Below are 26,505 nucleotides of genomic sequence, written 5' to 3'. Positions count from 1 at the left end.
GCAGTGAAAGCTTTCGCAGCACATCATAAAATACCCGAACTCTACAGCCCTTTGTGAAAAGAATAAAAGAAGGGAAAACACTTGGGGCAGCGGCAGGGAGCGAGTGCCACTCGGCGCCTGCCCTGCCACCAGCCAGTATTTTGTCTGCTGCCAAGCAAGACCTCCATCCAGGAGAAGTCTGAATAAATAAAACACAGAGTGCAGGAGTTTTTAATGTTAGCAACGTTGGTTGTAGCCGTGCTGGTACTACGGTCTGCCGTGTGCCACCGCTTACAGGAGCCAAACCGTAACGACCGCCGAAATCCTCAAGGTGATTCACCCAGGGCAGATTAATTGACCCAAAGAGGCAGAAACTTCCTCCAACAAACTTCTTCCCCCCTTATTTGCACGGCCAAATGCCACCCACTGATTGATTTTTCAGTGCAAACTGCATCTGCCGGAGCATCACATTTTGCCAATTAACTAGTTTTGACATTTTGGACTCAGATTAGGAATTAAAATTCCTCAAGTTTGTTCACTCTCAAAACTGAAACCAGAGGGTTAACCTGTAACTACCACAGCAGATAGCATATGACCCCAGGCAGGTGACGATCACATTTAGCCTTTCCTAACCATGAAAGGGCCAGGAAATGAAGGTTATTCTCACAAATGTTCTTGTACCACAATTTTAATCCATAATATCAAAAGAGAAGAATTTCCCTTCAAGTCCAGTCCTTCAGTCTGGCAAAACCTGCCCGATCATAGCGAAACCACATAAGCACAACAGACAGAACGAACAGGTTGTATTCCTAAATAAGACATTATTTCTTGTGAAATACAGAAGCTAGTCAAAAGTGCAATTCTTTCTTTTATGGGAAATTTTGAGAAATTTCTTCATGAAATGAAATAATCAAACACATTTAATTCCTTAACGTGAAAATATTTCATTATTATAATTAAATGATACTGGAAAGTCAAAATAAGCCATATCAGAAGTGAAGCGTTTCAATTTTTCCATTAAAAATCTGATGGAACAGATACATTTCTGCACAAATATTTTTAGTTAAAACAGCATTTTCCAAGGGGAGGCTTTGACTAGCTGCATTAATAACCAGCCATTTCCTCCAGCGACTGAACTGGTAACGATTACCTCGCCCCCACAACAACTGAGTCTGCTAGTGAACAGAGGACGAAACTGCTAAATTAAAAGCCGTATCATCCAGCTTTCAAGACCGGAACGCAATCCGCTGCACCACCACGCAAATCGCCAGTGTAAGCAGCGATATGCTGGCTATGCAATAGATCATTTTGCAAAACCCAACTCAGAACAAACCATGAAGACATGTCTCAACCAAGTAATTACAAAAACATCCAACTAGATGAAAAAACAGGACTGAATAATAATTTGCGAAAGTATTTTTGAAGGTGTTGATATATTTCCAGAACAAGGACACTATACAAATTGATCCTTGACACTGAAAAGTAATAAAAAAAGAACAAAACAGATGTTATGAAGGACAGAATAGTACTTGAGTGACTAGTGAATTAGAGGACTAAATAGGTGTTTAGAAATTAAAGTTCCGTAATGTTTTGAAATAAATAACCAAAGATTTCAGCAGATACGAATTCATGTGCACTGACGACATCGCTTCACCCGCAAAGATTTCCAGCATATGCTCTTTCAAGCTCTCACTGAAACACAACACTGCTCAAACTGAAAAAAAAACAAACAAACAAACAAAAAACCAACAAATGCTGGCAATGAGGAACAGTTTCACAAACGCGTTTATAGGCAGAAAACAGTAGAGGCATAACTGGCCGCAAACTGTTGGAAGTCAGTACAGAAATCCTCACGGAGAAAACACTGCCTGTGCTGCAGAAAATGATTGTGAAATTGTGGAAGTATTCATTAGGCTGGCTGAAGAACAAAATGTTAAGAGTAGAGAGTGAATATGAATATATACCTATGAATAGCGAAAATGAAGAGCTGTAGAAGTAGTGTTTGCAGTAAACACTTCAAGTTATACCCACTTCCAGAAACAAAGCAAAGCAAAGCAAGTGTTTTATAAACTCAAGTGCGAAGCACAAAGTGACCCAACTTTCCCAGATTTTGAGAGGGTAACTGCGAGTGAAGGGCAGACGCTTCCCAAGCACACCGCCTTACGAGACCTAAGCAGATGCACCTGCTGCACGTAGCTGCACGGGAAGCGTGTTCTACAACCAAAACCCACCATGCGACAGGAGGTTGGAAATCCCAAATATAAACTCGCCCAGGTGTTTATAGTTTTACGAATGGTGCTAAACACCCTATTTTGACCATTCACTGTCGCTCGGGGTAAGGAGGGCAATTTGAACAGGAAGCCGAATGCCACCACACCAGCACCACAGGAAATTCCCAATTATCCTTCATTCAAGAATAGCACAGTGGACCACTCACATTTTCTTCAACTGAGCTGTCACGCAACATCCGAGTAAATAACGCTGTAACTTGAAACAAGTTCTTTAACTGTATTCACAGGCATAAACAAAACGGGCTTCCTGGAGCCAGAGACGCGCGGTGCTGAGGAGCACACCAGGGATCCCTGTTCACGTACGACTGCTGAAGCGTTTTCTTTGCCGTCAGAGTGATTTCACTTCGGCAGAGGCAGAACTGAGGAGAATCAGAAGCAATTTCTGCAGCCCTTGGCACGGGTCTTTCATTAGCTGCAGTTCAGCTGGGGTTAGGAATTCACTTTATTATTAACACCTGTTACTGGTGGGGACTTGCACAGAAGCTGAATGGGGCTGCCTCCAAGGTACCGAAGCATCAGGGATTATTTCAAACTAAAATTCTACAAGGATGCCCTGCAGTGGTACTTCACTTACTTCAAAACAAATGTAACTGCAGCACTTAAAGCAAAATTTATAACCTAGCTCCAGCAGACCTTATTAACTTTCAGCGTCTGCTAAACATATTGGCTTTAAAACACAGTTAAAAATTAAGCTGATACCAATAAAATGCATGGAGTTTAAAACTAGTCTCACTAGAGACTAGTTTAATTTACCTACATTTAATAACTTTTTATTATTTTATCATCACATTTTCAAAAATAGTTTTCTTGCCAGTTTTCTTGTTTGGAAGTATACATGACCAAAAACCTCAATTCTTTACAAAGAGGAAAATGAGAAAACAATATACACAGATTACTATCAAAACCATAAAAGTCAAAATTTAAAAAAACCTGGCTTTACTTCCTACTTTAAAAGGGTCTTTACAATCACTTGATGTGAAAATAAGTGAAAGAGGAGAAAATTACTCATGGGGGGAAAAAGGGAGAGACTTCATTCTTCATTTGTTCTCGTAATTTCCTTCTATACATGATCACTATGATTCTTCTCTCTCAGACAGGCCATTCTAGTTAAACTTCACAGCTTCTAGGTGGGGGCAGACATACCCATCTCTTCCTAGCTCATAGTTCAATTAATTGACAGAAGTTGTGCAGAGCTAATTTCTCCCTGATGAATCACACACAGAGTAGCTGAGTACGTCCTGCTGGAGGAGAGGTTCCTCAATACAGAGTGAGGAGAGGACCTACCAATACAGACAGACACACACACACAAACATAAAAAAACCCCGCTGCTTACCAAGGCCAGCAACCTGCCATCCTCCTTCATAGCCAGAAAGCGATTTGCACTTACACCTTTGATTGACACCACTCCTCTCTCTTCTGCTTGAAGTTGCAGTTTGACTGCGAACAAAAAAGACAAAAAAGTAAGTTGTCACAGCCATCGTGGTATTTCAGCACTTGACAGTGAAGCCTCCTGCTTCAAACCTAAACCCAGAGAAAGCCTGAGCTTCAGCTTGCAGTGAAGATCGTAAACTTTCAACCCCTAGCTTCTGGATCCCGTTTTTCATCAAAGAAAATGCTTATTACAAAGTAAGTAGCTATTGTCAAAATTGGCAGCTATAAGCATGAGTTATTCTATCTTCATTCCACAAAAAGCAATTTAAAAATGCATACAATTCCTTGAGGACCACTTATGGCACGGTCAACTGCTGATACGAAATGGGAACTTTTCATGGCAATTTTCTTATGGAGATATTTCTTAATGTTTATAGAACAGCATCGGACATCGAATGCATGCAGTTTTATACAGCTAGATTGTCAGCGAGGCACGAGTCTGGACAATGATTAAGACCATTCAGGACTGTATCACTCGCTAAATGTTCTAGCGGTTCCCAACAGAAAAGTATCAATTAGTTTACATCATACATCCAACAAGTGGTTAGAATAAACAAACAGAACGAACTGTGAAAGTAGATCAGGATAGCAAAGACACAACAACTGGTGTTATACACATTAGAAACATGAAAAGTGGGTTTATTTCAATCAATCATTTTAAAAAAATGACAAGTCTTTTTTTTTTTTAAATCTGTAAGGTCACATCACATAGCTTTTAGCTACTGCCCGTGAATTAACACGAAGTCTAAACTGATTTTTCTAGCCACAGATCAAATCCAGTAGTTCAGATTAACACACCAATGTTTTCCCCTTTGCCCACAGCTCGTTTCGAGCTATAAGCCAAAAGTGGCCTCCGCCTAAATCCAGAAGAGCTGTTTACTATTTTTCTTCTTTTTCCTTCCCTGCTTATTCCTGTCATTGCATTCAGAACACGAAATGAATCAAGCCTCTACGTGGTTACAACAGCGGAGCCAGGCAGTTGCATCTCTGCTGCGTTTCAGCCTGACTTTAACAGGAGCGTCTGTGACACTGTACCTCAAAGTTCAGGTTTTTCAACCGTTAGCTACTCAGGACGGGCCATACTGCAAGACAAGAAACTATACCAAATACCATAGAAAAGTCCACCAGATACCTTCTACATGACTTAGGTATTTGAGGCACAAAAAAATAAAATCTAAACACTCTGTTGGAACTGCCATTTTTCTGGAGAAGAGGAGGAGGAAAAGGAAGCAAAGTACATGTTGTCCTAAACCTCACAGAAGATCCTGTTCTATTCCAACCACTTTTAGACCATCTCCCTCTGAAAAACCTAACTTTGCTTATTTAAACCATCACTTAAAAAAGGGGAAAAGGCCCACACAGCAACTCAGATGAGCTCTTGGGACTGCCGGCAGCTTGACATGTGGTCCTTTCTCCTCCCCCTCCCAGAAAATACATGCCCGTTCCCTGCAGCTCCATCCCATCACGCCAGCTCGCACAGGCAGTGCAATTCAATCTGATTTCTGCTAAAAACACACACAACCATTGCAGTAACAGAAGAACACAAGAAATTGGATCTCCCAAAATCCCTAGGTTTTCCTCTATTCTGGATGACCATTATTTCCAGCGAAACCTGCATCTGCAAACCCCCTCACTTAAAAAAGAGCAATTAGAAGTGAGCCCGGATGTGTACTATTTTTCTGTGCAACACTGTGCTTTCATCCACAGTTCCACTAAAGAGGGATTTTTAAGAACGACTCAACTTCTGTAACAGGAAGCAAGATCATTGCAACACAGGCATCAAAAATGAGGAATAGCTGAGAAACAGCTTCGCACCTTCTCGGGATGCAGAAAGACAAAGACGACTTTTGCCAAAGAATTGCAGCAGCTAAAGAAGGAACAAGCAGGATGTCGCAAGCTGGTACTGCTTATACGTCCATCAGGTGTCCGAACGAAGGATGTGACTCATCTGGTGCAAGAGTATCAGTGTTTCCAAAAATGAACTAGGCTGGAACTTCTCCTTCCTTCTGCTCGCATCCCAGAAATTATTTTGGGAATTAGTGAAAAACATTTTCTATTTGAACACACTATACCGAGATCTGACTGTGATAAAAGCCCAGCTAGAGGAACCGACTGCTGTGCTCCATCCACTCCAAAGTACTCAGCCAAGGACTTGCATCAGTTTGTGTTTGCCCGTTTCTTTCTTTGAAGGGTTCACGAGAAACACGTGCCTGGTTCTGTACAGCCAGGCTGGTGTTACAGCTCAGTGGGGAAAGTCTGACGGGCCATGCTGGTATACATCATTCTCAGGCACGAGCTTCACTCGCCAGCCTGCTTTTGTGGAGTATATAGTTTTTTCTATTTAATGAGGCAGTTTTAAAAAGCTTGACCTTTTAAGCTACCAGAATAAATGCTTGAAGTGACCGTAAATTTTGGAGCGGGAACATCTCTTGAGATTCAGAGGGAGGTTGCTGCTTATTTGGCTTTTTGTTGTGGGGAAACAGAGATTTTTTGCAATACAAATTAAAACTTTCTTGGTTTACTTCTGTTGCTCCTGAAGACAGGACTGAAGAAACTCCAACAATAAGAATACCAGGAACACGAAATCTTTAGGATAATTGCTGCAAACCTTTTTTTAAGCACTAAAATTTTTTCATCTGATTTTTCCCCAGATACAGACATCAGTAAGAGTTGCTCTTAAATCCACTAATTTATGTACACAACCGAAGCTATATTAATAAAATGCTGCACTCTAAGAGAGATAAAATGGTTTCTTATGAATTATGTGTCGGTTGCCATTTTGCACAACAAGAAAAAAAAAAAACAACCAAAACAATTCTCATAGCTCACTAATAACTCAACTTCCAAGGAATACAGAAACCTCTGTAGTCATAAAAAGTTAGGTGAAATGTTTAATTTCATCCCAGAATCGAGTATCTAAAATACAACCCTCACGAGTTATTAGGCCAAAATCTGACTTGTGAACAGCTTCAAAAACCTTCAGTGCAACTCCTTGCCCTCTGGGGAAGCAAGAATGTGGAGAAGTGCTCTGGGCAGAGGCTGGGGGAAATGGACTTTTGAGATGTGCCCAAGCGTACAGCTTTCACCGCACACTTAACAAGAAACAGCTGTGTGAAATATCTGAAAAGTAATATTAATTACTGCAGTACGGACTTATTATGCTTCGTGACTTTTTCTTGACAAAAGCAGCACACCAACTCCTACAGCATCATACTGGGCCAGAAGTTCAGATTCTGTAAAAACAAACTTTTCGTAAAGGTTTTTAAGGCCCGTAAAAATATTTGTATAGTTTGGAGAAGGTTGTGAGCAGCGTTACTCTTTAAAAAAGGGAAGAAAAAAAAAAAATTCCTGCAGAGTTTGAAAAGTGCTGCAATACTGAAAGCCCCAAAAGTAAAATCAGCTTCACTGGATTTTCCTCTCCAACTCGAAAAAACACATGAATAAACAGACCCAGAATAGTACTGTAAGTTTTTCAGGTTTCAGTGTTATTTTATGGCTTTATTAATGCAAGGTAAGTATTTGCCACGGTGTTACATTCATCTGGAGATGCCAAGATACAATACAGCCTTACTAATCAAACACATTTTGACCATGCAATCCATCACCAGAAGCAACAATTTTAGGTTTAGCTCAACGGATCTTGGTACAATCGGTCATAAGAGAACCGTAACATTTGACACCAACGATCCATAGCTTTTGCAGCCTTTAGGTCACCAATAGCAATAGTTCAGACATGGGCCATCATTTCAGATCTACTCGTAATACTTGTTTTCAGCATACTTGAACCTCAAAATCAGATTCACAAAAGTAAACTAATTAAGAAGTTTGTAATGCAAAAAAGTAGCAGATTGTTGTGAAACAGCTAATTAATGAACTGAGGGACAACAGGCACATTTTCCCAGTCATTCTGGCAGTCCTTTGGGAGGGCCCCCCTCCAGCACAGCAGTTATTTCACTGTTCGCATTCATAGCGTGCCCTTTAACGTGGGATGAACGCCAAGTGCGAGGCTATGGTCGATGCCCTGCTCGGCACGCTGAGCAAATATCTTGAGGACTGAGGCTAAAGTCAGAACAAAGTTATGAAATAAAGATGCCGTATCCCAATTATAACCTGTGCAACCTTTACGCACTGACAACTAAAAAGGATTCAGTAAATTCACTACTACTATTAAGACGTTCTTTGGTATCTCTTCATAGTAAGCCAAAGTATGATCATCATCTCTTTTTCTGCGGAGTAAGAAGAAATGAAGTGCAAGACATACAAATATAATTTCATGCCAGGGTAGAAACTCTAAGGAAGAAGGATGAAGTTGTGTCTTTCAGAAGACATAAAAAGGCTTAGAAAACACAGATGGAATAAAGTTGAGGCACTGAACTATAATTCAGGAGATGGATTTAAAACCTTCCTCTAGCACAAACTGCTAATACTGTAAGATAAAATTATAAAAGTATCCTAAATAAAACTCTCCTCTGAGCCATTTCCTTGCTCCTGTATTCAGCACAATCACAAACCTGTTACCTGAAGAAATGAATCCATTAACTAAATGCAATTTGTGGATATAACAACACAGTCCATAATAGTGCAGTGAAAGTTCTCCCAGCAGCAAAGATACCAAGCCCAGAAGACGACGCCATACAGCCCCCTGACAGGCTGTGCAAGTTGAAAGTGCAAACCCAGATGTTCTCCTTCCATCTTAGGACGCCACAAGCTGCATAAAGACAAAATTCTCAAACCAAAATTAAATTAATCAATAGGTATTTATAGCCTACAGGACAGAAGGCATTAAATTTTTAATCAGCAGGTGATTGTTTAAAAGCCACCTGACTCAAAAGCAAAAAATGCCATAAATGTTCCAATTATAGGGAAAAGATATACAATATCTGAAAGTATACGATGAGCAAATCTCTCCGTGTTCACTCTGCCCATGACATCAGGAGATCCTGTTACCCTCTTCTCCCTAGAACCACGTTTTCCAGTTCCTCTGTGCCATAATAAACACGGGAATGAAGTACCACTAGCTGTGCCATGGCCCTTCCTCAGTAACTCACCCGCACAGCAGCAGCGCCACCATCCCCCAGGTAAGATCATAAAACTTAAGTGTTCAGCACAGGGAAAACATGCAAATGTACAAATCAGAAATTTTTAATTATGGATCCAAAGTTATATTTTTAGTCATTGTTATGATAATGAGTTTTTCCTCAAGTTTTGCAAAAGGATTCCCATACCAAAGGGGGGGGGGGGGGGGGGATCACAAGCTGTTTGTCAACCTCTTGAACTGCAAAATGCTTTCCACAGGCAGACTGCACCCGAACCCTGTCTTCAGCTGCTAGCTGAGGGCGGTGCATCCCACTTCCAGAACATGGGAATTCTGCATCTTACAGCAGCCAAGCTGAGAGAGCTCACTGAGCCCCAGCTCTTCTACCAGCATCCATGGCAACCTCTGGATCTCAACGCAACAGTTGAAACAGAGAACATCAATGGTTTGTCAACAGTTTTTCACAGCAAGGTCGGTGAACCATAGCTGAGCCAAAATAAAGGCAGGCTAAATCCTGTGAAAATTTTGACCATGTTCATTTTTGACAGGACATGCAAAAGGAGTCCTAACTCAGCACCCAGGTGTCTAACTTTGTTAGGGCTATCGTTAAAGACTATGTTTTATATACATATATATATACACATATATATATATGTATATGTATATTTATACATATACATATACACACACACACACACAGAGCCTTCTAAGCTGTAAGGTTAATCCAATACTCAGAATTTCCAATACAAATTTTATTTTACAGTCGTATGTGTTCTTGCTTATAATACCATCTACATCTCTATATGGCAGATTATCCAAACAGCAACATTTACCCAAGGAGATGACCATTACCTAGGAAAACCTATCACTGTGGATGTAGTTTGAGTGAAACTGCTATGCCTTCTAGTAGTATAAAAAAGGATAGAGCAGGGGACATTTTTTCTTTGCAATATATAGAAGCTGCGTTAAGAATACATATTCGCTGATGTTTTGGCTGAAGAATACAAGCTACAGCCTAACCTGAATTTCCACTGAAACCAGTATAATTTGTGGCATTAAAGAATGTTGAACCACACTGCAACGTGCACCAAAATGCCTGGGAGAGTTTCCTCCACCTCCCACTACACACAGCCCTCCTGGACAAATACAGCTGGTCTGTATATACACACACAAATGATCATACAAGATGAACCTAGGGTTTTTGCCAGCTTCCTTTCCATTAATGCAGGAAATTTGCAGGTGCGCTCTTTCCAACAGTGATGCTCAGAGATTCTTACCAGCATCCGAAAGGCAGAATAACTAAACAGTCATTTTCCTTTTTGTTGTAAGACAATTTACAGAAGATCAAACTTCTTCAAGACTGCTCCCTGTGTACATTAAACAGGTCCAACAGTTTTGGTTTTGTGGGGTTTTTGTTTGGGGTTTTTTGTTTGTTTGTTTGGGGTTTTTTTTTTAGATCAGGTCCTGATCCTGTGACGTGTTAAACACAGACAAAACACTGCCCTCACTGATGTGTTCCTCCCCTGCAGCCAGCAGAGCTGCACAGGCAGGGATTTCTGCGTGCATTCGTGTCATTAGTGGATTACAGACGTAGAATTATAGTCACACATACATGACTATCCCTCTTCCACAGGGTATGTGGTCAGGACAGATCTACAAGTTGCAGGTTAAACTAGCCAGCATATTTCAGAGACTTACAAATGGGCATTTATTTCACAATTTGGAGAGACTTTTCTAAGAATATGGAAGTTGAAAAGTGGTATTTAATAGCATTGCGGTTGGCAAGGTTTCAGATTCCTGTTATGAACTGGATCTCCCCCATCTTTTCTTAAAGAGCTCAAAAAAGCATTTCCAATGCAGTTTTGCGTATGCCAGTGGAGAAGAGAATTTTATGGACAAGCAGCACAACACGGACAGAAAATGCACTCGGAAATGTGGAGAATACAGAAAACGTGTACAGTTTCCAAAAGTTCTTTTATTGCCCTGAGCACTAGAACTGAAAAATTACATGTACAATGAAAACCCTGAAGTCCTTTTACAGTTCTCCCAACGCAGCAAAGCTTTTAAATGCCCCAGACCAAGTAATACTGCACTAACTTAAATGGTCCCAAATGGTATCATTGCTCTGCATCATAAAGGGTTTGGCCAAAAATCTCCTTCAAAATTGGTTTATTGAGAAGATTTTGGCAAAATCTAGCAACTTAATACTTCAGAAAAAGAGAGCTGCAGATTTTGGAAGTTACTGACTGCTGAGCTCGTACCTTGCTCACACACTCCCGGTCGGACACGTGTTGGCAGCGGCGGAGGAGTGGTGCCGCCAGCCTCCTGCATCCCAAGCCCTCCGCCTGGGGCAATCCGCCTGTCCAAAGCCGTGTGCTGTTATTTTGCTCACAGCAGCTGCATTGGCTAAGACGTACTGGGGCAGGAGCGTGCCACGGTAACACTAAGGAAGAGGCAAAGCAAAGGTCATAGTGGGGAAAGGGACGGAAACATGTTAGGAAAAAATAAAAGACAGAGACGTAAAGAGCAAGCAGCAGCGAAGAAGGGGCGGGATAAGTGTACAGTACACGAGGGTGCTGTACTGGAGCATGAGGCAAACTCCCGCACCTCAAGCGGGTGGAATTTGAGATGTATTAGCCAAATGGATTCATAAAATCCCCGTTTTCCTACTCTTCCACAAGGAAATGGGAAATCTAACCACTACATCAGAGAAACCCTAAAATAAAAACCAACCACGAGCTCCTGTCTTTGGATACACTTACAGAACAAATAAAGGTATGATTAAAGCCTGAGCTATACTTCCATTATAATCTACCTAGTAAAGACCCCTACAAACACACTTCAGTGCGGACTGAAACCACGAATACCCAGCCACGGACTCGGAATCACACAAAATCCAGGTCAGAAGGACCCGTATCTAGTCCAGCCTTCTGCTCAAGGGTCTCCATCACTTCACAGTGAAAACCCTGCTGCCACATTTTCGCTACTGTCAAACGTACATGCAGGCTAAATCAAAGCTCATACGTGTTCACCGATGTTTCCTACAGTCACAACCGCGGTGCCCCACGCACACGGGCAGAGCCTGCTTTCATGCTCTGCAGAGTTTTCCCACTACACCGAAGCGCTGCTCCCGGGGCAGGACCACACAACCTGGATATCCACTTTCAGTACCTCCACCCTTCCCTTCAGGATGCCAAACGCTGCCCTGAATACGCCGAGAGAAGATGCCAAAATCATTACACTGCCTACGATCTGCACAGGCAGCGCTCTGCTGCTCTGCCTCTCTCACTGAAATAAGCCTTAAGGCAGTAGGAAAGAGAAGCCCTTTTCATGACTGTAACATCACTATTAACTCCCTGCAAGAACGTGATGTGAAATACATTTTACCAAGAGGACTCCGGGCCCAAAAACATTGATCAGCCAATGCTCCAAGAGATTTCTTGTTTGCTGTTGAGAAGTTCACAAACTCCACATACCTTACACCCTGTTAGTTACTGCAACTAAAGGAACAGCTTATGGACCCTGGAAAGAGATGAGGAACCTGATACTATTTCAAGCCCCATTTGTACTAACATACAGCCGTTTTATTTGAACTGAAAAGGTCGTTAGCAAAACACCTCTCACTCAGTTTACAAGAAGGGGGAGTTTATGTACCCCCTGAAAAATCCCCGGCTGCACGTCTCTGGATCAATGACTAGCGTTACTACAGTCTCTGCTGTGGAAAAGCTCAACCCAAGCCAAAGGCTCAGGGCCCATCTCCAACATATTTGCAGAGGCCCTGTAAGGAAAATCCTTCCATGAGGCCCCCAAATGACACCGCGGTGAAGCTACTGCGCCAGCTCCCCATCACTCGTCCTCCTGCACCTCCGTGCCCACAGAAAAGAACAAAGCAGCAACTATTTTGCAGTCTCACTGCTGCAGAGGTGGATCACCTCGGGAGGGAATAAGTATCAGAAATGCAAGGAAGCTCACAAAAAAGGGGGGAAAAAATAAGAATCAGCAACGCTTTGCTAAATGCAACACCCTACAATCAAATTCCCACTCCCGCATCCTCTGTGGCTGAAGCTGGCTGATTCCTTCATGCTTGGGGGCAAGGTCTATTCCCAGCCAGGTGTCCAAGCAAGACTCTCAGAGTTGGGCGTGCTTGCTCCACACCTAACATAATAAACCCTCCCAAACCCAAGGGCTGGCTCATCAAAGATACACATTAATAAACCCCATCTTGGCGTTTCCAGAGCCAGACAAAGCTGCCCGCTGGGTCAGACCCAAACCCCAGCCTGTGAGCTGGTGATGCCCGCTGTACCTTATCTCTAGGAATTAGAAATATCTTTGGCTGTCTCTCTCCCCCACGTCTAGTCTCTGACACTTTTTGATGTCTCTTTCTCAAAGACATATTAAGCACATTAACATCTTCTGCTAACTGAGAGGCTTTGCGTCGATGTACGAGGCATCCCCTCGTACATCAGTCTTGAGACTGCAACTATGAAAACAATTCTTTGCTCGCTTTCATACGCTCGTCATAGAACAACCGTGCCGGGGCCAGAGCTGCTGAAGGACACGCCGCCTAAAACCTGCACCACATGTGTGGGGGAGAAAGGAGGAACGGATACGAAAAACAGCAAGTGAACTTTTGCAGGAGAGGTGGTCTTTTAATAAACAAAAGCCACAGAACAGCAACAAAAACAATCAAGCAAATGAAGTGTCACACTGAGAAACAGTGAGTCACGCTCCCATACAAAGGCACATTTCTTTGCTTTTGCATGACAACATTGTAAGTGTATCTTTTTCCTTTTTGCCAGCCAGAGGCATAAAACCACTCGCAGACAGACCTAAGGTCTTTAAAATGTAAACATCTACAACAAAAATATACACTTCTGAAATATGAACACTTCAGAAAGTTCCGGTTACACTTAAGAGTAAATCCAAGACTTTAAACAGAATAATAACTTGTGTAACTGTTTAAGTATCAACCCGCTAACCTAGTCTACCACATAACATGGACACTCACAGATTTTAAGAGTTTTCATCTTTTTAAGTAGTACAAATACCGAATACAATGAAAATTATTTCCCTATTCAGGTTCTCCATCTATTCTCATTTATATCTTAACCTCAATTCCTACAAGTATCCAACTCCACCTAACATATACCTATCACACTGGGAACCCTCCCCAGGAAACACCGATTACCAAATACACACCATCCTCAAATGCTCCCTATAAATTTCACATAAAGGACAGTAAAGTCATCCTGCGGAAGAACGAATTCTGAACTTAGAATTACGTGACACACAACATTTCTGGCAACAGCCTGGCTTGGTGCTCCCTGCCTACGTGCCCACGTGTAAAACACGCACAATTACGTTTCTCCATTTCACGCGGCTTGCATAAACTGGTTGATCAAACTTCATCAAGTCCTTTAAAAGTTAAAAGCACTGGAGTTTCTGTATTCTGCTTACAAAACACAACTTGGGTATTTTGTGCTGCTGAGTAAAGTAAACAGCGATTGCTTGGCATTACGTAAGGATTTCAAATGCCAGGCACTGCAAGTACGCCATTGTATAAAATTCTTCTAAATACCTAGCTGCCACACTGTTTGCAGTCTCCTTGTCATTGCAGATGAGCTGACTGCACCATTTAAAGTCAAGAGGGCAAAACCAAGCAGAAAAAATTATTAACTTTACCAGAGAAGAGCTTCATTCATTACTGGGTACAGGTAATAAAACCTCGTCTCCAAGTTACCGATTCCTTTACCCCAAATTCTTGATTTAGAACAATGTTTGAGGGTTTCCTTATCAAAACGATGAATGCATGTTCACACATGTTTTTTAGGACTTTTCCCAAAAGGCTTTTCTTAACAAGGGTAAGGTAATCCATCCCATTTCTTTTAACTGCTTTCACTTCATTTAGTATTGCAGAATAACCATTTTCAGTTGTTCAGCTTTAAAACAAAGCTGGTGCAAGCGTTTAGCCAACATAACGATGTCACTGACTAATACCAGAAGATGCATACAGAACTTGCAGCATTTCAGCTCTTTATGCATACCATGCATTCACTAACCTCTTTGTAACTATGACCTGTTTTTCACTTGCAGCAAAATAAACACACATAAAAACAGGGACAACCTGAGACAAGCCCAAGAATGTCACTTCTGAAGACAGAGAAGGGAAAATGTATCATTTTTAAAAGTTATTTTTAGTGCTCCTTCTTCACGCACAACTCGCACAACAACTATTCAGTAGCACAGAGTTATTTTAAGGCTGTAACTGATGTCGGAGCAGTAACAGATTCAATGAGATGAAAGGAAAAGGCTGTGAGAGCAGTGGTGAGAAATTGCCAGCCCACAGGCTTAATAAGCCTTAGTGTCACAGTTGGAAAGGAAAAGCTGGATTTTAGAAATGCAAGAAGAATCAGCAAATAGGATTTCAAGAGAGTCTGAAGCACGGTGGTGAAAGAGGAACTGTGCCAGGCACCCAGGGTGCCAGGGAGATGGCACAGCAGACAGGAGGAGGAAGAAGTAACAAGCTGATAAGGAGGAGTTCCTATGAATTAAGTTGCCCTCTAGAACTGATTGCTCTTAACCTGGGCAAAAGGTTGACCGTGACTATGTTGGTTTTGCATTTCCCTCATCTCCAATACCAATGACATTGAACTAATCACCGAGTCTTTAACAGATATTTTTGCAAAAAGTCAACAAAAAAACCCAATCAAAATCCATACACGTGCACACACAGTATTTCACTGGTGCCTGTCCACCTTGTTTACTGCAAGGACAATGCAAAGACAACATTAAGCCTGGAGACTTACTTCATCCTCCATCTATTTTATCCCCTTCCATCAAGCTGTGTATCCACCCTACGCTGACATCTAAATAATGCATCCACAGGGGAACAGCGCGAGCTGCAATGAAGGACAACAGCTGTCAATCACTGCTGACCCAGAAGAGCAGGGAACCAGAGTCTTCACAAAAAGGCTCTCATTTGCTTTTGAATGCAGCCTCTCTTGAGTATAAAGAGTTCTTCTTTGTAAGAAACCAAATTCCCTAACACTGAAAAATAAAATGCACGGTGCATTTTTAGACTTTCCTTCAAATATTTGGGCAACACTCTTCACTTTTACAGCCCCCTATGATCCCTCTGAGGAGGCAGACGGAATACACCGTGGGACCCAGCCTGTACTGGGGAGCCCAGAACTTGGGTCTGCAGGACCACAGAGAGAGGGATCAGGCTGTAGCCGCTTCCCCAGCTTCCAGCTCTCCGAATAAAAGCCCACTGCTTATTCTGAATACCTTCAAACCATACTAAGAAGGGACACGAGCACTATCCTAACAACAAAAGGGAGACCTTACAATCTGCAGCGTGGAAGAACCTACTTGACTCTCTCCTGCTTCAGCCAAACCATTACTAGTACTCACTATGCTGGTTTAAATCTATTCGCTGGTTTAAATCTCCACGCTGCTCCAGACTTCACTGCAAGAACGTGCTCCCAAAGTACGCCCCGGCTACAAACACCAGCAATCGCACTGTCTCGCCTTATGTCCCATCAAATCAGCAGGCAGGCCAGACATCTCTCACTCCTAACAGCATTTTCTCCTAACATAAGACCACGTAGACAATACTGATCCATGTTACTGGAGCTTGATCACTGACATTCAGCCTCATTTTGAGACACCTTGCTCTGCTCTTCAGTAGCAAACAGTAACACCTTACAATCACTAGTACTAGCTCAAGCACAGACAGTTAAAACGCTCTGGAAGACATTGCTTCTTGAAGCAGTAAAGCAAGCAGAGGTTGGGACTGAAATAAATGAAAACTGGCAACATGGGACAGTTCTGTAGACCTCTTCAGCTTCTAGACATTCCTGCATTTACTAAGCACACAAGCATCATAGGTCTTTTTCCTCAATTTTCCTGAATGAACTACATTACTGTCAGTAAAACATCCATAGTGATTCTGTAAACATCTGTAAAACCAGAAAAATGAATCCTTCGTATTTGCATACTCAGAGGCACGGCCAGACGCGCGTTTAGCTATTCATCCCAATTGCTCCCTTACAGTCAGAGAAACGCAATGAACTGAATCCATATACTGTTTCCCAGAAACTGCTCAGCCTAATGAGTCTGTGCAGCAGGACAGCCTAGGTGATCTCCAAACAGAGATGACAGCCACTCCCCATACATCCTCTATACGGCCCTCACTGGCTGCTTCTCCACACTAAAAAACGCTCTCATTTTTGTATCAACAGGACCTAGTGGAGTATTGCACAAAAGTACTCTACAGGTGTGGTTCTCTACATCCAGCAATCTCAGTCTTCCCAGAGTTGTGGGGCTGTATTAACACTCATTGTAATATGGTCCTAAAATTACTGTTCTAACCTGAAACATAACATAGGTGACAACCGCACGGATTCTATCTGTTCATCCTCTTCAAGTCATCCATCAGGGAAGACTTTGTATTTTGTCCTGCATTTTAACAGATGAGATGGTTCAGGACATGGTACCACAAGACAGGCAGTGACAACCGAACCACTAGCTGCCACTGGAAAGGGGCAGCTCCCGTCCCTCCATCCCACGCCCCTACCGCCTCCCTCGCACCAGCTCCGGCACCTCAGTGAGCGGTTTCAATAGATTAAATCGATCAGAACCTAATGCACTGAAAGGGGGAGAGAGCGCAAATGCTCTTCTGCCAATTCAGCAAACCAACCTGTCCCTTTGCTGAACTCAGGTGGTGCCAACCACAGCACAGCTGAGACTGGGGGAAGGAAGAGGAGAGACCATCCCTTTTAGCAGCAGAGACGTGTCAGATCAGCTGAAGGCTCTGACCAAAGGATCCCTTGGCCAGTCACCACTGACAACGTAACAGGTGATGTTAAAACACAACACTGGGGGCTCGGAGGGGAAGGCAAAAAGGGGACACATGCACAGAAATTAAACACTCGAGTATTTGTTCCCAGTACCCAGAAACATGAAGAAAAGATACAGGCTGCCAAAACAACGGTGCCAGTCCCAAGAGGTGCTACAGACATTTCCCCAAAAGAGGCATACCACGCACAGATCGAGATGCTGTAATGCCTACACACTTGAGTATGTTAAGGACATCCTTTATCAGCAAAAATAACCAGAGCGCTACACCACCACAGAATGGCAACAGAGTACCTAACAAAGCACATCAGCAGGGTAAACATTTGCAGATGGACACCAGGCAACACGGGCACCAGGCTGGGTCAGCCTGGGAGTAGGAAGGAAAGAGCCAAGAAACAGATTGCAAATAGTTTCAAGCTGTATCACAGCTGAAATCTATCCTTGCTTTTACAAAACACAACACTACGCAGCATTTCACAGCCGCGAGTATCAGGATTTTGTGACTTGCACGTTACAGCAGGAATCCTAACAATTGCTGCTTTACGAGATCTGCTCAAGTCTCATCACAAGGTAAGAGGCAAGCTAACAAGCTCCACAATACAAGAATATAATTTCACCACATTGCCACTGCAAATGGCTGTGGAGTCTAGTCTAGTTCCTACTTCGCCCTTTCCTAGTACCCTTAATCTCTTTCTCCTTTGAATCACTCGAGCAATGTGGTTTTCAAGCTCTAAGAGTCAACCATGAGTGGTAAGTTCATACGGGATCACTCAACCCGAAGCGTACCATGACAGTTTGTGCAAGGCGACCTCCACCCAACTTCGTAGACATCATCTCATTTATATTCTCGGACGATCATATCAGGCTCCAGTCAAAATCTGGCCCTACCCTGAATAAACAAAAAACTACGTAAGATAATAATCCTGAAATGCCACCAGCACTCCAGAGAGTCACCCTTTTAATATTTTTATTGAAGAGTCAGGAGGCAGCAGGAGAGGCAGACGAGAACTCAAGTTTACCCATACAGTGTCACAAAACACACTACTGAACATGACAAACGATGAGAGTTGCTTTATTTTGAAATGCACGGTCTTAAACAGACACTAACAGAAGTAAAGGCTATTAATTCTCCATCAGAATTGAAATGCAATCTCGTTACCAACTTTTAAGCTTCAAAAGTCATGCCATAAACATTTCAAATACCACCTGGTATAGATATTCAATTCACAGATTTCATGCAAGTATCTACTTTTTTCAGTAACAGTAACTTGAGCATTCTCAGGATAACCCTTTATTTCAAAACTGCATTGCGTTAAGGTTATATAGTCCATTTTGGTTTTATTAGATAATTGCACTAAACATGCTGCCACCAACAGTCAAAAAGCTCCACTGTTTCTAGGGTTATTAACCAGTTTAGTACAACTGATGACCTCTCAAGTATTTTGAAACAACAGATGGCCAGTGATCCCAGGGCAACGCTCCCAAGAGTGCTAAAAACCATAATAATCAAAATACGAATTTCAGTCTTCTCTTGTTCACATCAGAAGTTACGGACGGATTCATGGATTTAGTTCAAACTGCTTGAACAAATGAGGAAATATCAGAAAAATATTTTTCTTGAGAATAAAAAGGAAGAAAAAGGTAAAAAAAACATTAAGCTCGGAGAAAAACTTTCAAAGAAACTCTTGTTCCATGTTTCACTTCAGTGTGTTAACAACTTTTAAGTACACAGAAACCACTGAATAATTATTTTTTAAAACAGCTTGCCATGTATGTAATCCAAGGGAGCTGGGAAAAGCTTACAGAAACATAACATCACTGAAAAGATTACGATTTAACATTCAGGCTGAGACATTGATTAATTAAAGGGCAATTAAACAGAATTCTGCCCAAGAAACTGCAGTGGAACAGGTCCCCTTTCTTTTAGAAAACAGGATAGGTGTATGTATTCTGTGGAAACTGGACAGGAGAAGAGGGCATTTTTCTGGGGTTTATCGGCAAGCATCGTCTGAACGCTGCGACTGTTAATTCTACTGCCAAAACCAGTGCTCCATCCGTCTTGCCCATTCAACTGTCTGTGCACTTGGCACTCCTCTTGCTTTTATTACAGAATACAGAACCTGAACCTCCTTTTATTACAGAAGATGAATCCGAACAACTTTTAAAACTCTTTAGTAACATACTCCAAACACACTTTAAAAAAGAGGGGGAGAAAGAAAAGCCCAAACCCATAGGTTTTAACTAACTGCAATCTAGTATGTCAAAAGAAATCATATCTTAAAAAAACATTACTAACATGGTTCACTTTCTCTAAGATGCTTTTAAATATATCTCCACCACAGGATAAACTTTTTCTTAGAATCAGCTGCATGGATTTCAAGCATTTATTAGCCAAATAAAAACCAATAGCAGCCACAGGATCTCATTTTCTTGATGAACAATTTAGGAATATGCAGCTCCATTTTATCAAGATGACAAACGTCCCACAGTCTTCATTCCGACTTCACAAGATGTCATACACGCATCGCTGCAGTTTTTACCACAAGTTTTAATCTACCCACATGAGGGGGTCATAAAGACAACTTTCGCAAGAATCTACATTTATGTGACTATCGCCATAATTTCACTGTATACTGTCAAACTGCTATATCTTATCTGGATTTGTCTTATTCATTCAGCTACGGCTGTGCAACGGCTAAGCAGGAGTTCAGGCTATTTATTTCTGTAAACAAGAAGATTTAAGGACCTATAAGGGCTTCTGATCTCTAAAGCCTGTGAGAAGATTTAAGGGCTAAGTCCTGCCCTCTAGTGTACCTGGGGCTGGTGGTGCCCTGGGAACCTTCCATGCTCTTCCAACAGCCCTTTCCAAACAGGGCAGAGAACAGCTGGGAGAGACAGAGCAGTTCACTGCTCACCAAACCCAGACCTTGCTCCATCTTTGGAGTGTACCCGCCACCCGGTCACACACCTTCGGGCTGGGTAAGACTCCCTAAAATCTGGGTGAGAGGATTAGCAGACATGACGACAGATGAGACAGCATCCTCCCCAAACGGCACCATCCCGCAGCGTGCCCAGCCAACACAGGTGGTCTGCCCCTTATTTCATTAATTTACCCTGCAGGACCGTGCAGAAAACAGCATAAGGGTATTTCTATGACAAAATAAGTGAAAGGCGCAAAAGAAGCACATTCTCAACTTTTTTTGCACAGGAGCTCTCTGCTACCTCATTCCCTAAAACCAGCTACATCTGAGAGCCAGGAGGAATTTCTGTGTTGACTATGTCGCAAAGCATTAGTATTTGGCAAACCAGTTAAGGTCTGTGCAATAGATCAAAAGTAATGCAAAAAGAGTCCCTTTTCAGAAGGACTTCGGTAAAAGCAATATATTCAGACATTTAGGGCCAGGTTGGGGGGGGGGGGGGGGGGGGGGGAGGCGGGGGGGAGGAAGTCAACTCTCACCTAGGGCTAAGATTTGGAACAGGATGCCCTGTCAACAGCTCCAGCCACATCTGTGGAACACCAATATGGGAGAGGAGATCTTCTGAGTCCCAAATAACTTACGCACCTATAAAAACCTAAGCACCATGTACTGAACCTTCATACTAAGACATTTCTTGACATTTACTCAAATTTTTATTTCTGAGGATCACAGTTTTCTTCCATTCGCATGAGCAGCGATCAGATTTCTATCTTCTTGACTAAGCTGGTATGCTCTAAAAGTCTGCATATACTTCAATATAGTCTTTTCAAAACATTTACAGCGTAACCATTTAAATGCTGTGTATGATACAAGTAAGAATCATAACATTAACAACTACTTATGAAAGGAACTTTCTTAAGAAGAAATTTTCCTCGACCAGTATTACCCTATTTTACATTTTCTTGAGATATTTGTGGAAGAGTAGCCAGCTACTGAGCAGGAAGAAGGTATTTCAGACACCTGCAGGGCTGATAAAAGCTCACACTGCTGAATCCTTTCTGAGCGACAGGCTGGAGCCTCGTCACCTCATTAACGAGCGGACAAGAACAGCACGGGATTCCTTGGACGCCTTGGTTTATGCTCACCATGAAATAAAGCTGCTTGAGAAATTATGGAAATATATAAATGCCAACCATTCCTCAGTGAGGGAAACTGTGAAGGGAACCAGCTGTGCTATTAGACATTTTCTAAAATATATGGATAAGCGTTCCCTTTCCATTCCCCTTGCTTTTCCCCGTCACCAGCACTGTAGCCTCTTTGAGGCAAACACCTCCGGAGGGTTTCTAAAAGCCTTTCCAAAAAGACTGCGTTCTTTGTATGTTTTCCAGGGCATAAATCAAAAGTTGTTGATCAACAACAGCAAAAAAAAAAAAAAAAAAGAGACATGTTTTTTGTTTTGCTTTAAACAACAAAACTCTAAGAAAGTGCCTTCTGTTTCTTGTTTGTCTGAAATGTACCTCTTCGAGGGAAAAAGACTCCGCAGAAGTCCCCAGGGTGTGTCCAAAGGGGCACTTCACTGAAGTCACTGTACAACACGTATCAGATGTGGCAATATCAACCACGTAAGACGTATTGTCCTGTTTTTTAGCTGCGTGAATCATCCAGTTCCAATCCTCCAGCACGCAGGATGTAAACTTCCATTCCCAATTTCATTAATGACACAATTATGAATAAACCAAGGTGAATGGGGTGAGTGTAAAACAGTCAAAACTGTCAGTGCCGTGACACAAAACAGACCATATACTTCAAACAAGCCGTCCCTTAGTACTACAGGCAGAAGCGGGGGAGCAAAAAAAGGACATGGATAATAGAAATTTGTTTACAGTATTAGATTTTGGACTGAAACATAAGAAGATAGTAATTTGCCTTCTAAAACAAGAACTTCCTTTAAAAGTAAAAATGAAGATGTGCTAATCAAATGCTATTTTGTGTAATTAATTTATAAGAATAGCAACTACCACAAGAATCTCTCCTAATTGTCCTTTAATTAGATTCCTAAACCAAATTCTCTGCAGCCATTATAATTCTTTTGTCAAAACCATGTTACAAAATCTTTTACTTAACTAAGAAAAACACCATGAGTTATTTGAGGTATATATTTTCTTTGTTAATTTTTTTTTTTTTTTTCAAAGTCTTCTCACGTTGTCCAAGATTTATTGCCATCTGCCATGCCAACACGACCTGCCAGGCATACCACAAGATTTCACAGGGACTTCCACAAAACAGCATTCACCAGGTCAGAGTTCAGCATCGCGCAGATTCGTATCGAATGACGTACTTACAACAAAGATGCTAAGGATGTGAACCACGTAATGCCGTAGCAACGTGCCTCGCTGACGCTTCAAGCACTGACTTCTCTACTTCTCAGAACTAGAGTTCTTCCAGGAAAACAAAAAAAAACCCAAAAAAACAACAAAAAAAACCAAACAAACAAACACCACAAAGAGCTGTCTGATAATGAGAAAAGGAGAGCGGGACAGCAGGGGACAAGGGAGCAGCTCAGGCACAGTGGCACTCCTGTTGGAAGTGAAGCCCACCAGCCCTCCAGCTGTATCACGCTTACAAACCGCTCTTTTTAAACAAAGAGATTTTCTACAGATGGCCAGAGAGTGCCAGGCTGACGGGTACCCGAGGCGCTCCTTGGCAGCTGACTTTCTGCAGCACAGGGCAGAGGCCACATCAGTCATTTATAGCTCAGGTTTCCCTTTACCTGTTGCCACCATTCACTCAAGACGAAAAAGGGCAGGAAAAGAGAGGGGCTTCAGAAAGACAAGTACCAAAGGAAAGGGGAAAGAATACTAGTGATCAGATAGTACTGAAGAGGCAGAGAAGAAAAAGTACAGAGACAAAATGGAGAGCAGAAATAAATGACAGCAAAAATAAAGCTATAGAGCAAATCAGAGAAACTTGAAGGGAAAGGGTAAGGCAGTACCACCACCACCAGAAAGATTTTCAAACATAATTCACTGCTAGGAAAGCAGCACGAGAAGTCAGTTAAAAAATCTGTAGCACTGATAAGGCTTAACAGGAAGAGAAAACACACATTAGATGGACTCAAGAATGTTTCCTGGCAGAATAATAAAAAAAAAGGGGGGGGAAGAGATGATTATGGGAAAGCTGTACGATAAAAAAAGAGGACAACGGTGAAGACCACCACCAGTCAGGGCAGTTCGGCCCAGCCAGGTGAGCACAGAACAACGTGCACCACTACTGGCATTTCTCACCTCAAACAGCAGCGCACTGAATGAGGCAAGAACCTGAGCGCTGTAGCAATGTCTGGAGACCCAGCTTCAGCCTTGTACTTCCCCGACTCAACATCATCTCCCTTTGCAGCAAATTTCCAGCATATTTTCATAGCTATTTCTAGGGGTGAGATGACATGTTTGATGAACTAATAAGACTTATTTCCTGTAAGAATTCCCACATTTCCCAAATACAAAAGGCTAAAGCAAGCTGAACATATTACTGCACGCTTTCCAGCACAGACTTGATCCTGCGCAGTAACCAACTGCTATGCATAAAAATCAAACCACTTATCTGTGTGGTAAATTAACACTTTGCTTTAGGCACCAACATTTGAAAAGTCCACATGCAATAATTTATTGCACTATATTAACAACAAATATATTTTGTTACTACTCACACATCATCAACTACGCTTCCCTTTAAACCCGTATCCGAGAAAGAGAGAAATGCAAATACGTGGGACCAAGTTTGAAAGCTTCCTATAGCTTTTCCTAAGAATACTAGTTGGCCTAATAAAGGATGCAAACTTTCCCAAAATATACTGTTCCACGTGTATCTTCAACCCATTGTACATACAATATTTCTACCAAAGAGTCACAAAACAAAATAGCCTCAGACTGAAGCCCAACTGTTATCTGGGAACAGTCTGTTACAGTATTTCTTTGGAATTGCTGGAAAAGCGTTTTTGCAAATGGTGAATGTCCAAAGTGCGAAGTGATACCAAGAACCTTTGGTCTGTCTCCTCCCTTCCTTCTCCTCTTTGTCCTCTGACTTCAGTCCTGTCTGTGCATCTATCCCTCAGTGCACAGGTGCCAAGCAGTTGAAGATTCACAGTAAAACATTTCACCTGCTCTTTATGCCAAGTGCCTGCAGGCAGGCTGCTGCCTGGTCGAGGTGCACGTTATACAGTAACAAGTTTTCTCAAACCAGGAATCACACTGAGACTATCTATCCAACAGACAGCTACACAGCAACTCCTTGTACCTGTTTAGAAGGAAATACCTCATGTGCATTTCAAAAACTTGCCGCTACATCTACCAAAACTCCATACTGAATGCTTTCAAAATATTCTGAGGTCTGCACAAAGGCATTTTGTTCCTGGGACAAAGAACAGCCTGCATTCCTAACAGCGACCTGCCCCGCGCTCCCTGCGAGGCTGCCTGTCGGAGAGCGGGCACCTGGCCCCGCAGACGGCCGAGGTGAGCTCGGGTCACGGACCCTCAGACCACACTGACCACTCTACCCATGTTCCCAGTGTTCCCAGCTCAGGAGCCTCCCTCAAAAGATCAGGTACCAGGAGACAAGCTGCTTCTGCTGGAATCCACAGGTTTTGTTTTACCTGTATTTTATCCATCCTTAATTAAGTTTAAAAAAAAAAAAATAAAAATCACAACATGCCATGTTTTAAGCCAAAAAGGTGCTTTGACAGTATTTTGTTATAAACTCTGCTTTCTTAAATAAACTTACACCTCTGCTCCTAGAAGTACTTGTATGCTAAGAGTACTTCGGTTCATGAGGACTTGTCCGCGCTGGGGAAAAAACCCAACCTTCTTTCCACCTTTATGCAACTAACATATTTACCACTGCCGTGTAGAGCAGTCGAGTGCCATCACACCTATTTAAGAGCCATGCAAACAAATTCAGACGCCTTCAAGCACGTAAGCAAACCTTTGCCCGTTTGACAACCCCTGTGCCGCAGCAGGTTGCACGAGGAGAGGCCAGCAGGAGTTTGCACCGGGACATCCCTCCGGTGCCGATGTGGTACCCGGCCGCGGGGAGCCCGGCACGGTCTGGAGCCACCAGCCGCGACACCCGCCTGTACGTGCACATGAATAAATGCGTACGTGTGTATGAATACGTTCGTACACACACACGCGTGTTTCTATACGAGTGCATGCGTATCTACCCACGGTTTCTAAGCAAAGCCCGCTGCCGATGCTCCGGCAGGGCGGGACGGCCGCCGAGGCGCCGGCCCCTCTCGGGAGCCCCGCTGCCCCGGCCGGAGGGGCCGCCCGCTCCGGCCCCGGCCCCGGCCCGCCGGGCACTCACTGTGAGGGTCGCTCTTCTCCCGGACGCCGTCCACCCTGCCGTCGGGGTTGATGCGCAGGAAGAAGCCGCCGTTCTTGCAGTAGAGCCGCTTGGGGTCCTTGAAGTGGCCGGGGGGGAAGGCGCCGCTGCCCCCGTCGTCGGGCAGCGCCGGCAGCGTGGTGATGCTCCCCGCCGCCGCCGCCGCCATGCGCCGGGCCCCGGCAGCGCCCCGCCGCCCCGGGCCCCCGCCGCCCCCCGCCGCCAGCCCCGGGCGGCCCCGTCCCCTGCCGCGGCCGTCCAGCCTCGCCGCGCCGCCGCCCGCCCCGCGCCCTGCCCGGCCGGCCCCGCTGCCCGGCGCGGCCGAGGGTCCCGTCCCGTCCCGTCCGCGGGAGCTGCGCAACGGCGCTGCCGGCCGGCGGCAGGAGGGCGGGCAGGGAGAGCCGCGCACGCCGGGGACGGGCTCTCCCCGCCGGCACCGGGCTGCCCCCGCCGCCGCCCCGCCCCCGACCGCCCCCGCTCCGCGCCGGGGGCCGCTCCCTGCCGGCGGGGGAGGCGGCGGCGGAGCGGCCCGAGGGGCAGAGCGGGGCGGCAGCAGGTCCCGGGCCGGGGAGCCCCGGCCTGGGCCGCGGGGCTGCGGCCGGTGCGAGCGCGGCGCGG

At 43.6% G+C, this 26,505-nt stretch overlaps 1 protein-coding gene across 1 annotated transcript in view; it reads right to left on the bottom strand.

Moving 5' to 3' along the window:
- The window catches only part of FGF2 (fibroblast growth factor 2), a gene marked incomplete at its 5' end in the record, with an annotated part of 29,065 nt that extends 3,009 nt beyond the window's left edge, over positions 1–26,056 (bottom strand). Inside the window, 2 exons of the mRNA XM_082315734.1 lie at positions 3,605–3,708; positions 25,870–26,056. Of these exons, the coding sequence (XP_082171860.1) occupies positions 3,605–3,708; positions 25,870–26,056 (291 nt within the window). The remainder of the gene's footprint in view (positions 1–3,604; positions 3,709–25,869) is intronic.
- Between the last annotated feature and the right edge of the window lie 449 nt (positions 26,057–26,505).

The sequence above is a fragment of the Platalea leucorodia genome (genome assembly GCF_965183815.1).
Source record: "Platalea leucorodia genome assembly, chromosome: 6".
Classification (NCBI taxonomy): domain Eukaryota; kingdom Metazoa; phylum Chordata; class Aves; order Pelecaniformes; family Threskiornithidae; genus Platalea; species Platalea leucorodia.
Note: the sequence above shows the minus strand (reverse complement) of the source record. Positions and strands in the feature narration are given on the sequence as shown.